At 35.6% G+C, this 15,815-nt stretch overlaps 1 protein-coding gene across 13 annotated transcripts in view; it reads right to left on the bottom strand.

Moving 5' to 3' along the window:
* RBBP8 (RB binding protein 8, endonuclease) overlaps window positions 1–15,815 on the bottom strand; it is a 102,478-nt gene that overhangs the window by 26,586 nt on the left and 60,077 nt on the right. For 12 of the 13 annotated variants that reach the window (XM_045850021.1, XM_045850029.1, XM_045850023.1 and 9 more), the window contains 3 exons: window positions 6,687–6,862; window positions 4,428–4,532; window positions 478–575 (listed from right to left, as the gene is read on the bottom strand). In XM_045850021.1, the coding sequence (XP_045705977.1) occupies window positions 478–575; window positions 4,428–4,532; window positions 6,687–6,862 (379 nt within the window). The remainder of the gene's footprint in view (window positions 1–477; window positions 576–4,427; window positions 4,533–6,686; window positions 6,863–15,815) is intronic. The other variant, XM_045850032.1, reaches the window with a different exon arrangement.

Here is a 15,815-nt window from a genome sequence, read left to right as displayed (position 1 = left end):
TCCCTAAGAATCAGGTCCTTCTGGATTGGCACTTATAAGGACAGAGAACTAAAGTATATATGATAGTCCCAAGAATTCATCCTGTTTTTCAAATCAAACCCTAGTTTAATGGATGCAGAGAAGATCCAATAAATTCTGAAATAAACCTAAAGGTTTAGGTCTTCTCTTAGATGAAACGGGGTAAGAATAGGGGAGAAGGAGCAGGGAAGAGGGTTGGCCAAACCCTCTAAGCCATTGTGAGTTCCCTAAATTTTGATTCAACCCACAATCTGTATCACAAGAATTCTAAAGACTCTAGATTTCTGGGACTGTCTGGGTGGATAACTTAATGAGCCTTTCTAGCCACATCAATTTTGTTCTAGGCCTTTATTCAATGATCTTTGGAAAAAATAGTTTTACTTTTGCTCAATTCTGTAAGAACTGCCCCAAAAGGACACCAATTAATTCATATTATTACCAAACTAAACAACTACTTACAGATTCTTCTGGAACACTAAGTCCAAGTGTCTCAGCAACAATTGCAGCTAAATTAAAAGGCAACTTATCAGAGGGGTAACTGCTTGTTCCACATGTATCTAAGTAAGAAAAAACCCCAATTATACAATTGTAGAAACTAGATGTACAAAATAATACAAAAAGGAATAAAAGGCTCTCAGAACCATTTTACAAGCTAGCACTGAGTAATTTTTAAAATCTGCACCCAAAATATCTGCTATAAATGACAGTAAGTTGCAGTTATAGAGTCTACACTTGCAAAACATTTTCAGCTAAGCTTTCTATTTATGTTAAATAAATTGAATGCAACAGATAGATTTTTCATATTGCCACCAAAAATACCATAAAATTATATTTATAATGGATTTACTGTGACCTAGGATACATCAAACCATATTTATAGTACCTTTCATAAAAACATACTTTATGAGAAAGATTTTCAGCACTGCATAAATTTCAAGTTTTAAGCTAACACATTTATACAGAAATCATCTATATTCAAATATTTGCTAAATATACAGTTCCAATAACTCAACAAGTATTTATGGAGCACATGCTATGTTCCAGGCATTGTACTAGGCACTAGATGAAAAGAAAAAATTTCTGTCCTTAAGGAACTTATGGGCTATATTTGAAATAGAGAAGTACAAGAGAACTACAATAAAATGATAAACATTAAAATAAAGGTACATGAAAAGGGGGTGATTTAAATATAGAAGGACTCCTAAATCTCCTTGGAAAAATCAAGAAAAGCTACATCAAATGATGCCTAAGAGGAATTTAACAGGTCAACTGGATTGGGGGCAGAGAGAAAGGTTCTAGGTATGTGAAAGGGTCTATATATATGAAACAAAATTACATGTTCAGGGAACTACATGGTTCAATTGCTGGAAATCAAAGTGTAAAAGATATAGGAGTAGTGGGACATAAGCCCAGACAGGTCAGTGAGGAATCAGATTATGCTAAAGAGTTTAAAATTTATCCTGTAGGCTATGAAGAGATACCCAAGGGTTTTTAATAGAGGACATGCAATATTTGGGTTTAAAAAGTAATTCTAGCCATGACAGGATGATAGAGCAAGAAGCAATCATAATAGGCAAGAGGACTAAAACAATCTTAGGAATGCTGATAGCCCAAACTAGTATGATGGGGGTAGAGGGAAATGTTTATGACAGACATATAGGAGGTGGAATCAGTAAGACTTGGAGAGTATTCAAATATGAAAGGCAAAGAAGCAGGAGTCTAGGAAAACACAAAGTTTTTTGATTTGGGTAACTCAGAGAGGTATGTACAGAGTCATTCACTGAGATTGTAAATAAAAGGATGAAGATTTGACAGAAAATTTTCAATTTTGGACATATGGAAGTTGAAGGATATCCAAGCAGAGATGTTCAACAGCAGTCAGGTACACTGGTTTGGAATCCAGGAGAAAAGTCTTAGTGATACAGATTTTGGATTTATTAATCATATAGGTGGTAGCAGAATAGTAACTCTCGGCAAGATTCCTTCAGGAGATAGAAAGTGAGATAAGAATAGACCAAGAAACATAAATATTGAGGACAGTTAACATTTAAATGACAGAAAAAGAACAGCCAGTAAAAGAAGGTGAAAAAAGAATGAGAACCAGGAGAGTGGCATCACTTCAAGAAACAGAGTGCTCAATAATGTCAAATGTCACAGAAAGGTCAAGTAAGATAAGGACTGGGAAGTGTTCATTAGATTTAATAACCAGGAAGTCACTGATGACTTTTGCCAGAGCAGTTCCAACATAATGAGAGAAAAAAATGTGAAAGCATATTCTCTTTCTCTGCTGCCTCTCCCTCTTTTCCCCCTCCTTCCTCCCTTCCCCTGTGCCCTTTTCCTCACCACCCACCTCTCTCTAGGGGTGGGAGCAGGGAGTGGACAGTGGATTCAACCAAAATGAAGTGAATGAGAGTTGAGAAAGAGATATTGAAAGATCACTTTTTCAGCTCTGAAGAGAAGCTGTTGCTAAGGATGGAGACAATTAAGAGAGGGGTTATTTTTAAAAGAGGAAAGATAACATCTATGCATGTGTTGAAAAGAAAGAACCCACAGAGAAACTGAGGAGATACAGGAAAAGAGGACAACTGATGGAGTAAAGTCCCTGGCAACAGCAGTAGAGAATGGGCTCCAGAGTGCTGAGAAGCAAGGATCTGTCCTCTCACTGCTATACCCTTACCACACCTTGCCAGACAGTCTGTCTATACACACGCACACAAACATATACACATGCTAATATACAATGATTTATAGCTTTCAGAGAGCAAGTTTTATACTAACATAAAATGAGTAAGTGATTAACCTTGGCCAACTCTTCCAATTGGGCTCTGGATCCCATCTCCTCTCAGCTTTTAAAGGCTCTGGCAATCGTTCCCCCTTTCTCCAGAATTATTAATTCCTCTCTCTTTACTTGATCATCCATAAATATAAACATATACTGAATATGCTATAATATCCCATCTTTTGAAGGACTTGCTTTAGAAGTGCTCTCTACACTTTCTTTGATCCTAGTTTCTCTTGAACATGAAACAGTCTAGTTGATCACCCTTATACTGTAACAGCTCATGTTATGAGTTTCAGTCAGTGGTCTCCAGGTGACCAAATCCAATGGTCAATTCTCAGTCTTCATCTTCCTTGGCCTATTAGCATTGTTTGCCACAGTTGACCAACCTCTCTTTCCGGTCTCCAGCTGCCTTACGGGACACCACGCTCCCCCATTTCACTGGTAGCTCCTTCACTGGCTATGCTGTTGGATCCTCCTCATTTCAATAACCTCTAAATCACTACTTCTCCAAGGGAGTGAAAAATGTTCTTGGGAGATAGAAAAAAATCTCTTTTTATGTTTAAGGCACAGACATATATTTATTCATACAGTATTAAAATTACTATTAAAATTTTGATAGGGGAAGTGATTAGAGAAAAATCTAGAAAGTCTAGGGGGGGAGGGATAATGAGGAAAACTTAAGAATCACTGTGTAAAATTTAAGAATTACACAATGTAATGCCCTAGGACTAAGTACTTGAACTTCTCCATTTACATTTACTTGGCTTAGATACCACCTACATGCTAACACTTCCATCCCTCTCTCCTACTCTAAACTCATATCCACCCTCCCACCCAAAACCTTTATATGAATGTCCATCCAGAATCTCAAACAGAGTACTCTCAAAACCAAACTCCTCATTTCTAACCACCCCGTCCTACCCTACAAACCTGCTCGCAGCCTCTTCCCTCTCAGTAAATAGCAACTCTGAAGAATAGAGATGCCCAAACCAACCAACCTCCCCTTCACGCATTCTATTCCAGCCACACAGGCCTCCTTAAGCTTCCTCAAACCAACCAAACAGCAACTTCACTTCATGTTCTTTGTGCTCACAGAGTTCTTCTCTACTTGGAATGTGCCTCTCCCAGATATCCCCATGACTCATTTGCTTCCCCCAGTCTTTGTTCACAAACTACTTTTAAAGTGAGGCTTTCCAATACCTCTTCTTACCCTGCTTTATTTTTTCTGAGGGGAGCAGGGTAAGAAAAATTATTAGAAAGCCTAACATATATCTGTGTATTTTCTTTCTCTCCCCAGCTACATTGTAAGCTCAACAAAGTTAAGGGCTTTGATTTGTTCAGTGCCTGGTATATAATAAACACTAAAATATTTGTTGAATCATTGAGTAAACCAGAGTAGAGTTTTGTTTACTAAAAATTATTAGCAATTTTTACTAATAATGGATAGCGCTATTAATATGATTTAATAGAATAACATTATTTCCCAATATGAAAAAGACTGCTAAACAACAAACAAAATTTAATACAGAATATTTTAAAATATTGTCTAACTAAGACTGTGGATCACTCTTGCCCACCAATGACCACAAAGTTTAAACTAATAAAATAATGTCAACATCTTGCTTACTCACTACTGGAGATTGACTCTGATCACAAGTGTCAGCCACTAGAATCTCATTTTTATTAGGCTTATGCTGTGGATGAGTTGAAGATTTTGGAACTTTTCTCAATTCTAAGGGGAGAAAAGGAGAGATTACCTATACACAATCATGATGAAAAATATTACCAAAATATTATTTTGATAAGCCAAAAACAAACCTCTCCTTAAAGAGTTCATTCCTATATTTTCACTAAAAACAAAACTGGAAGTTAGATCAGTAGCAGTTAGGACAGTGGAAGAGAAAACTAGAACCTACAAGCTTCTTCTGACAAGTCTCCTAGAGCTGTAATATTGTAATGTATGTTTTCCTTACGTACTTTTTGCAAATCAGCACATTAATTTAAAATAAATAATGTATCACATATCCTCACAATCTTTATTTTAGAGTTTTTATGTTTTGGAAGGAAATCTTGCAACATGCTTTGCCAGAAATAATTCAAAGAAAACAAACTAACAAAAGAGTAAGTAAAAGGAAATAGACTTATACTAACTATAACCTGAAAATAATATTAAAAAGCAGTATAAACTTTAAAATAAACAAGCAAAGGTGGTTAGAAAGAGAAAAAAGGACTAAAAGTCATTAAGTCAGTTTTAAAATAATGTGCATGGCTCAAAAGTTATCTTGTCTTTTAAACCAAAATTTCAGATTCCACATAAAAATGATTAGGATAAGATTAAAACAGACAAATCAAATTTTTAAATAGTTATATGTTATTCTTATACAAGAAATATAACAGAAGCTTTTTTTTAAAATTCTAAATCCTCACCCTAGGATATGTTCATTGATTTTAGAGAGAGAGGAAGGGAAAGAGAATGACAGAGACAGAAACACTATGTGAGAGAGAAACATCAATCAGTTGCCTCCCGTATATACCCCAACAAAGGATCAAACCTGCAACTTAGGTATGTGCGCAGACTGAGGATTGACTATCTCAACCTTCTGGTTTATAGGATGACGCTCCAACCAGCTCAGGCACCCAGACAGGACAAACCAGAAGCTTTTATGGTACAAAAGAAGGCTTTTCTAATAAAGAAAATTGCTGTGATTTGTTTTCCTGAATAATCTTACACATGGATTTAAACATGACGAAAATTATGGAGACTTTCTTATGTGACTCCTGTTCTGTCTGATAGACTAAAAATAAAAGACCAATGACTGTTCATTCTAGATCTATGATCTTACATTTTACTTCAGCTTCTAAAGATTTTTAACAGTTCTTTTGTTTTCCACTAGATGGTGATGCAAGGTCATATAAAATGATGAAAATGATACCAATTTTATAATATCGAAGAATAAGATTTACTTATTTTTTCAAAGGCACAGATACTGTTAATTTATTTGCATTATAAATATAGGTCTAGAACTGTGTACACTCCTTCCCCCCAAATGCTTTCCCTCTTACAAACAGTTTAGGTTATAAAGTCTTTACCATTTACTATAGATCAATATTAAAAGAAATCATCTTTGCATCATGTCACATATTAAATTTCAGAACTACAAAGAAAAGGTAGTTCCAAAACATTTAACATAAATGATAAGCCACAAGGTAGACACATTATAATAGCATTTCTTGATTACCACCAATTGCTACAAATAGTAACAAGTAAAAATAGCTAGCTAAAGACAGGATTCTCGGTATGGAATAGCTGTAGGAAAGACCTGGAAAATAAAAAAGTTTAGAGCAAGGAAGATCTATACTTGAATTCTGACTCATCTACTGACCTGACAGGGGGCCCTGAGTGAGTTAGTTAACTCTTCTAAAGAGCATCTTTCATCATCTATGAAATACAGGTGCTAATAGCTACCTTGCAAGCCTGTCATGAGAATTAAAATATAGTAATAATGTATTTAGATCACTCAGCATAACCCTTGACATAAGTAAAAATTAAGGTTAAGTTCCTTTCCTCTTTCCTTTTATCCCACTCAGATATATGCACATTTTTTTAAGTAAAAAAAAAAAAAACAAAACAAAACAGGAAACTATTTACCATGTTATAAAATGCTGGGTGTTTACATATTGAGAAGAGCAACACAAGTCTATACATAATACAGGCAGAAAATGCCTTCCTAGTCACTTCGCTAAAGGAAGTTAAATTATAGGTAAACATAAGTTTATCTGAACAATGACTATCTACCTTCCACTAGATTGAATAACACAAAAACAACAGACAGATACTATTTTTTTTTACAAATCCAAATAACTAAAGTACAAATCTAATCCTTACCATTTGTACACCCAGACTGCTCTGGTTTAGGATGTGTGTGTTCTTTGTATCGGACATGGAGGTTCTCCTTTCTTCGTAGTCGATTAATGCCAGAAAACGAAAAGGCTGTTATTGGTGAATCTGGAATAACATTTTCCTCAGATTCAAGTTCAGCTGCTTGATGCTGTTGATCATTCCTAGAGAAAAATAATGACAATTGAAAGAAAATTAATTCAATAAATATTTACTAAAACACCTACCATATGGTAATTGTGCTACCGTAAAATACAGGTATGAAACTATAATAGATGTAATTCCTTATATCTAATGTTCAAAATCCAAATATAAGGATTAAAGAAGTACTCAAAAGATTAGAGTGGGGAATATTATTGGGAGATGTAAAGTACATAGTGTAGTTGCTGACACCTGAAGTGAAATTAAAAGAGTTTCAAATGTCGATCCACAGAGTTTGAGTAAAGGCATGAGTATTGTACACTTGTGTTAGAGAAGGAAAAGTTGGAAGTACATGAATAAAAGCCTCATGATTGAATGTACACATAATTTAGAAAGCAAGAGGAAAGGAATTAAGGTTTTAGAGCATGGAAGAAATGTGACAATCTAGCAGCAGTGTGCAAGACTGGGATAGAAAGGAGGAGGCAAGGAAGTCAATTAGGCAAAGGCTATAAGAGTCCAGCCAAGAGCTTCTGTGGGTTTGAAAACTAGGATGTTGAAAACAGCTATGGAAAGGAAGGGACTGGTGCTAAATAAACATTGTGGCAGTAGAACCAACATGACTTGGCAACGGCAAAAATAGGGTGGTAAATAATATTAATTACCACTCTTGTAGGTTTACAGTGCCATGCACAGTTCAAAGTGCTATATGTATCAGTTTAATTATCATAACTGAATGAGGTATTACTAGTACTCTCATTTTACAAATGAGAAAACAAAGTTACAGAAGTTAAGTTACTTACTAAATAAAATAGTAAATAACAGAACCAGGATCTACACCCCAGCGGCCAAACTCCCAGGATAAAACTGTTAACCACTCAAAGTGCTGTCCTTGTGTAGACCATTAGACAAATGACTATATACAAGCCGGATTCGACCTCTGAGTGCCTGCCACTGCTGTTACCCAGGTATTCTTATAGTCTGCTCTCAAAACAACAGTCAAAACTGTCCTATTAAAACTTAAGTTATGTCACTCCACTGATTAAAACTTCCCACTTCTTCCCATTTCACATAAAACACAAGTCAAAATTCTCTTAATGATTTACAAGGTCCTACATGATCTGACTATTCCCCTCCCTATGCCCTCTCTGACCTGGTTTCATACCATGTTCTACTCCAGCCACCTTGCTTCCCTGAGGTCCTCAAACACACCAGACATATCCTGCCGTACTTCTTTGTTTGGAATGAATACCTCCATACGTTACACGGCTAATTACCACTTCTCTTTCAAGTCTTTGCTGGCGTTTTACTTTCTCATTAAGGCCTACTTTGAACACATTATTTAAAATTGCAACTCTTGCCCTGGCTGGCATAGCTCAGTAGATTGAGCTCAGGCTGTGAACCAAAGTGTCACAGGTTTGATTCCCAGTCGGGGTACATGCCTGGGTTGCAGGCCATGACCCCCAGCAACCGCACATTGGTGTTTCTCTCTCTCTCTCTTTCTCCCTCCCTTCCCTCTCTAAAAATAAATAAATAAAATCTTAAAAAAAAAATTGCAACTCTTCTTCCTACACCCTAGTACTCCTGTTCTTTGTTATTCTGCTCTATTTACTTACTTTATCCATAGTATTTACTGCTTTGTAACACAGCATATAATTGACTTACCTACTGCTCATCTGCTAGAATGTGAACACCAAAAGGTTAAGGATCTTTGGTTTACCAACACTTATAAATGTCCACGTGAACAGGCACATAATAGGTACTCAATAAATATTTGTTGAATAAATGAATGAATATGAGAGATTCCCAGATTCCACCAGAAAAAAAAAATGTGCTGATCTAGGCATATGTCTAACTCAGTTTAGGACCAATGGCACCTAAAGACTCGGTTTAGATTCAATTGTAGTTTCTAGGTAAAGTTAATTAATTTTAATTCAATCAACTGTCCCATGTCAAACCATTACTGACTTTATATGCCAACTAATTTTTACCAGTCTGTCAGTCATTTAGGCTTGGCATGTTAAAACCGGTCTGTCTTATTATACTCACTTCAATTTGTAATACCATCTATAAACAAACATTAATATGAAAATTTTATAAACTATGACCAACAGAGATTTTTTTAAACATTAGCAGAGTAATTTTTTTCCAACATTGAGCTATATATAAATTTCCTGGATTACATCAGTATTACTGTGGTCTATAATCCCATATTCTATATTTAAGATCTTTAGAGTTATTCAGAGCTAATATCTCATTTTAAATTTTCCCCTACAAGTTCTACTGTCTTACTCTGGAAAAACAGAATAAATTAGTCTTATAAAAAGCCTTATAAATTAATGGAGTGTGAAATCTATCCAGCCCCACTTTAAACACATCATGGCCTACCTGCCTATTAGTCATAAAAATTCAACCTGAAACATGAATGAGTCAGGAGAAGAAAATGATTTCCTGGCAGAGCCAATCTAGAAGTAGCTGGGATCACAAAAGAAAGGAAAAAAACAAACCAGTCAAAAACTAGCTGTAAGTAGAGATGTCCAAACTAAGTAAACAAGTGCTGGCTTTGTCATCCTATGTCTATCCTTTGTTATTAAAAAAAAAGAGAGAGAAAAACAAACAAAAAGCAACTTTCATGGTCTCACCTCTGATTACAGCTTTTGGTTAAATTAACTATGCACCCTAGTTATCTTTCTCCTTTCACTTTTCCTTCTAATGGCCTGAAAGTACATGGGTTGTTTTTTTGTTTGTTTGTTTTTGGTTATTCACTTTATTTGTAGGTTTCCCCTTAAATTCTTGTTAAAACCATTTTATTTGTTTTTTTTACCCTACCCCCTCAAAGATCTATAAGGATACAAGGTCTCCCTTCATAAAGTCTGTAGAGATTTTTAACTTTCAGCTTTTCTCCTCTACTCCTCTAAAGAACTTACATTCTTCCAGTTAAAACATAATTTAAACTTAATGAAACAGTTAACAACCATCAAGTTCAATTAAATATTATGATTTTTAAAAATGGGAAGAAGAGACTTCCAGTCAAAATGGATGTATAGGCAGACACACTTCACCTCCTTGCGCAACCACAAGAAGAATCAAACAAACAAAACAAAAAATACCCAGAAATGCTAGAAAATAGAACTGTATGGAAGTCCAACAACCAAGGACTTAAAGAAGCCATATTCATCCAGACAGGTAGGAGGGGCGGAGTTGGGGAAGAGAGGATGTGGTGTGGTACAGAGGGGTGGCAGCAGCAGTGACAGGATGGGTGGTTTCACATTCACATGTGGTGGATAAAAATTGGAGGGATACCTTGGGAACAAGCAATCCCAGACCCAGACCAGACTGCACAGCCCAGAGTTCCAGTGCTGGGAAGAGAAAGCCTCCTAACTTCTGGCTATAAAAACCAGTGCGTGTGTGTGTGGTGGTGGGGGGGGGGGGTGCCACAGCTGAATAAACTCCTGGTTTCTCAGAATAGTCCATTTAAAGGGTCCACAACATATGCAAACCCACCCACTCTGGGAATCACCAACAGGGCAACAGCTAGAAAGGTGCCAGTCGCATACGGGAAGTGGGTGAAGTAACTGGAAATGGGGCAAATGCCAAGCAAATCTCCAGATGCCAGGCAGCAGTACTGTCCCCTCTCTGACCCCTCCCCCACACACAGAGCCACAAAGCAGTGAAGTGGGTTGCCCTGCTCTGGCAAATACCTAAGGCTCCACCCCATACAACTTAACAGGAATGCTAAGACAGAGAGTCAAAGCAGCTCTACCTAATACAGACAAACAAACACAGGGAAGTTGCGAAACTGGGGAGACAAAGAAATATGGCCCAAATGAAGGAAGAGCAAAACCCTAGAAAAACAACTAAATGAAATGGAGATAGCCAACCTATCAGATGCAGAGTTCAAAACACTAGTGATTAGGATGCTCAGAGAACTCATTAAGTATGGCAAAAAACATTAGGGAAGAAATAAAGGCTACAGTAAGTGAAATAAAGAAAAATTCAGAAGGAATCAACAGTGAAGGGAAGGAAGCTGGGATTCAAATAAACAATTTGGAACATAAAAAAGAAATAAACATTCAACCAAAACAGATCGAAGAAACAAGAACTCAAAAAATCAAGGAGAGTATAAGAAGACTCCGGGACATCTCCAAAAGTGTCAACATCTGAATCATAGGGATGCCAGAAGGAGAAGAGGAACAGCAAGAAATTGAAAAATTATTGGAAAAAATAATGAAAGAAAAGTTTCTTAATTTGGTGAAGGAAATAGACATACAAGTCCAGGAAGCAGAGAGTCCCAAACAAGTTGGACCCAAAGAGGACCACACCAAGACACATCATAATGAAAATGCCAAAGGTTAATGATAAAGAATCTTAAAAGCAGCAAGAGAAAAGCAGAGCTACCAATAAATGAGTTCCCGTAATACTATCAGCTGATTTCTCAAAAGAAACTTTGCAGGTAAGAAGGGACAGGCAAGAAGTATTCAAACTGATGACAACCAAAGACCTACATCCAAGATTGCTCTATCCAGCAAAGCTATCATTTAGAACGGAAGGGCAGATAAAGTGCTTACTAACAAGGTAAAGCTAAAGGAATTCATCATCACCAAGCCATTATTACATGCAATGTTAAAGGGACTTATTTAGAAAAAAGAATAATATCAAAACTATAAACATTCAACTGACAAACTCACAACTATCAACAACTGAATCTAAAAAACAAAAACAAACTGAGCAAACAACTAGAACAGGAACAGAATCATAGATATGGAGATCATTTGGAGGGTTATCAGCTGGGGGGAAGGGGAGAATGGGGGCTAAAGGTACAGGGAATAAGAAGCATAATTGGTAGGTATAAAATAGACAAGGTCATGTTAAGATAGTATAGGAAATAGAGAAGCTGAGAACTTATATGCATGACCCATGGACATGAACTAAGGGCGGATGGGTTGTTGCAGGGAAGAGGGGTATAATGGCAGAGGTTGGCAAAGGGGGAAAATTTGGACAACTATAACAGCATAATCAATAAAATATACTTTAAAAATTTTTCAAGTAGTTTGTGAAATTTTGTGCTGGAGATTTCTCACTAGATGATGTTCCATGGCTGGGTGGACTAGTTGAAGTTGATAACGATCAAATTGAGACATTAATTGAGAACAATCAATATTATACCACGCAGGAGATAGCTGACATACTCAAAATATCCAAATCAACAAAGTTATTGATGAAAATTTTTAAAAAGAGGGAAGTAGAGAATTTCCTAAAATACAAACTAGTGATTCTGACACCCTGGATCTCCTAAAACCTGTATAAACTCATTATATGAATAATTCAAATAAGACTAGTTTTAAAAAATAGCACTATGAAACCAGCTGTTCTGAGGAATGTCTTATTCTGTATTTGGCTCTCAAAAAGACATCGGATCAAGATTCCCTTGACATCTCATTGGAATTAAAAAGAAGAAATATAAACTCAGTATTAACAAAGACTGACTCCTAACTGACTAAACAATATCACACAAAGAATTATCATAATGAAGGAAATTTGTAGTGGCATGTCTCATGGCTCCATCCTCAGGGGGTAGGTTTTATTCAACATTTTAGTAATGATTTTTGACACAGGGTACTGGTGATAGAATATTCATCAAATAAATGGAAGACATAAAGCTGAGAATAAAAGTTACCCTAATACTTAGCAGGAAATAAAATCCACACATGAGAAGACCTCCGCAAGTTGGAATAATAAGTCAAATTTAACAAAACAAAATAGAACAGGATAAATGTGAGATATAAGCATCACTGAACTGAGTCTGACAAGAAAGAATCCAGGTTCAGCCATCCACATGGTGATACTACGTAGGCAAATGTGTGAGGCTGTTTTAGCAGAAAAGTATAAAAGGGTATACAAACCCTGAAGTGAGGTATATCTGGGTTTAAACCCTGGATCTGACACTTACTAGTTACACTGTGTAAGTTATTTAACCTCTATGAGCCTCAGTTACCTGTAAAGTAGGCATGGTACTGTATGTTCCTACTTCATTTTTGTAGGCAAGTTGTGAAAAGGAAAAAAGCATGTAAGGATACCAATGCCCAGAAAATAGGTATTTAATAAACAATGCTATTATCTTAAAATGAGGGAGTAGGCTAAATGATACAAGGTTTCTTTAAAAACCTATGGTGAAGCCATGACTGAATTCCTGTACTTAGAGCTAAAACAAGTTTACAAGTAGAGGATAGGGCATAGTATACCCATAAGGAACCACCCTAGTATGTATGTTTTGACCACATTAATATAAATGAAAAAGATACAGAAAAAATGGATCTATTACTCTATTGGTGAGACTACACCTGGAATTCTGAGTTCTTAATGAACATATTGACAAAACTAAAACATTAAAGAGAAATGGTATTTTGACCAGTCTTGAAGTCATACCACATGAAAAACAGCTCATGAACAGAGGACATTTACTCTAAGACAAGACTCAGAAGGGCCATGATGCCTGTCTTAATGCACACAAAGGACTACCATGTAGAAAAGGCCCGAGAAACCAAAATCAGAATTGACAAATATAACTTACAAGTACAGCAATTCCTACACAGAGTTAGAAAGAACTTTCTAATACTTTCATCTCACTAAAAGCAAATAGGCTTGGGAGAGAGTGAATTCGTGCTAGAGGTGTTTGTTCAATGCTATTTGTTAAAGAAGTCATACAAGGAATTCAATTCAGAAGACAGCAGCGTAGTTCATCTTAAAAAACAAAATAAAACCAACTTTATTTTTAACTGTCCACTCAGAAGAGGGCAGCGAATGAAATGAATCCTATAGTCTTTAAGTGTATGAACTTAACTTGAGACTCTTGATTTTCACCGAACCAGCACATTCATTTCCTGAAACAAAGAGTAATGACCTCAATACCTAGCTTATTTAATTATTTGCCGTGCGTGCGCGTGTGTGTGTGTATCAACTATTAAACTTTATAATGACAAATTGTTACTGAATAATTTCTCACTATAATGTCACTAAATAACTGTCCTACCATATAAGGCATCTGTAACATCAAAACCAGCTTAGGTGAGTTAGCATTATTGCATTTTACAAGCAGAAATATAGGTCAATATTTTTTTCTACAGTTCAGGGGAATTTCAGGCACATAACAATGTTACAGCTAGGTAGTCAGAGGAAACCAGGTACCATCATGAGACAACACTTGCTATTTTTTTTTAAGCTGCCAAGAAAATTTGCTCAAAGAGAGCAAGCTACAAAAAAGTTGCCTTATAAGAATAACAACTATCTTAAATTTCAAGAGAGAATTGAAAGACACAATAAATTACCTCCTACACTATTTTAACTAAGGCATATCCGAAATAAACATACTTGCCCTGAGCTCAACCACATGATTAATATTTACTGTAATTTAAACTTCAGCTTTTACATCTTTTCTAAAATATCAAAGCGCCTCAACATGAAAAGTATATAAATTTTTGAGAACACTAAAAATAAACTAATTTTAAAGTAATCGGAATCAATATTTCTACTAAGCAAGTGACATTATTTTATTTCAATATACTTTATATACCTTGGTTGTTGAGGTAATTCTGTATTAACCACTATGTAATATGTAAATATTATACATCTTCAGTATTCATAAATGCCAAGGTTGATATATTCAAAATATCTTAAGCTACCTGTGCTAAATAACTTCACATAATATAAATTAATACAGGTTGACAATTATCTATGTAATCTTTGGAAGCAGATGTAATTCGGAGTCCAGATTCTTTTCTTTACATGAAGGATAATATAGGGCATAAACAGATTATTACATAACACCTCCAGTGGAAGTGTTACAATCCTGCAGTCAAGCACATCGATATTTTCACAGCAAAGCACTGAATACTTACATGAAGTGGTGGGATAAATAAGAACTATAAATAGCATTCTGTCAGTTAAGGTAAGGTTCAGTTGTGAATAACATCTCAAAAAATATGTCTAGGTTTTGGAATTATATAAAAAGATTGTGAATCTATGTTCTAGCCTCACTTCAATCTGTAACATGAGGACATTTTCATGTACACATTTGATAACCTCAGTCTGATCCCTAGCCTTCTTTCTTCATCAGACTATCATCCTTCCTCAAAATTCTCTTTGGCTACCAGTATACAGTGGACTGATCACATAGGAGGAATATCAAAATCCCGCTGGACATCCACTACACAAAAATACACTGATAAGGATATTAACTCCACCTGTAAGGATATGTTTATACAAAAGACAATAACTATTCTAACCCAAAAAAAATGTTACCTCTGCATAGTTTGTACCGAAATTATTATACATGTCTACTCAAATACAAATCTTTAAGAGTCCTAAACCATTAGGATTATCCTAAATCCTAATTCTTAAAAAAAAATCATAAGCTTTATGTAAATGGAAAATAAAAGGCAATCATATCTCCTCTCTGCATCAGTCAGACCATACCCCCCAGAATAGATAACTGTATTTTGCCGTGTATAATACACGCTTTTTTGCCCAAATTTTTGAGGGAAAAGTAAGGATGCAAATTATACATGGGTAGTACTAATTCTGTATCTATATAAATGTTTTTAATTCTTTTATTTATGCTGCTTACGCATTAGAAGTATAACTCTAAGAAGCAATAATGATATCTATATGCAAAATAATACCCTGGAATATGATAATTGGTTTTGTTTCTAAATATAAGTAAATAAAAAGTTGAATTAAAATGAAAGACTTTCTTTCCTGAAAGTTTGGGCCAATAATGTGGGTGCAGATTATACAGTGGGAGCACATTATACACGGCAAAATGCAGTATTTTTTTGAGATGCTGTTGCATAATGAAAAGAACAGTCAGAAAATATGGGTCTGAGTGATGGTGTTATAACCTACTAGCAGTGAGACCAAGGCTAGTTATTTGACTTTTGTGAGCTTTGGTTTCCTCATCCATAAAGTAGAGATAAAACCACC

This window comes from Phyllostomus hastatus, unplaced genomic scaffold, assembly GCF_019186645.2.
Source record: "Phyllostomus hastatus isolate PE091 unplaced genomic scaffold, TTU_PhHast_1.1 phas_contig_80, whole genome shotgun sequence".
NCBI classification, from domain to species: Eukaryota; Metazoa; Chordata; class Mammalia; order Chiroptera; family Phyllostomidae; genus Phyllostomus; species Phyllostomus hastatus.
Note: the sequence above shows the minus strand (reverse complement) of the source record. Positions and strands in the feature narration are given on the sequence as shown.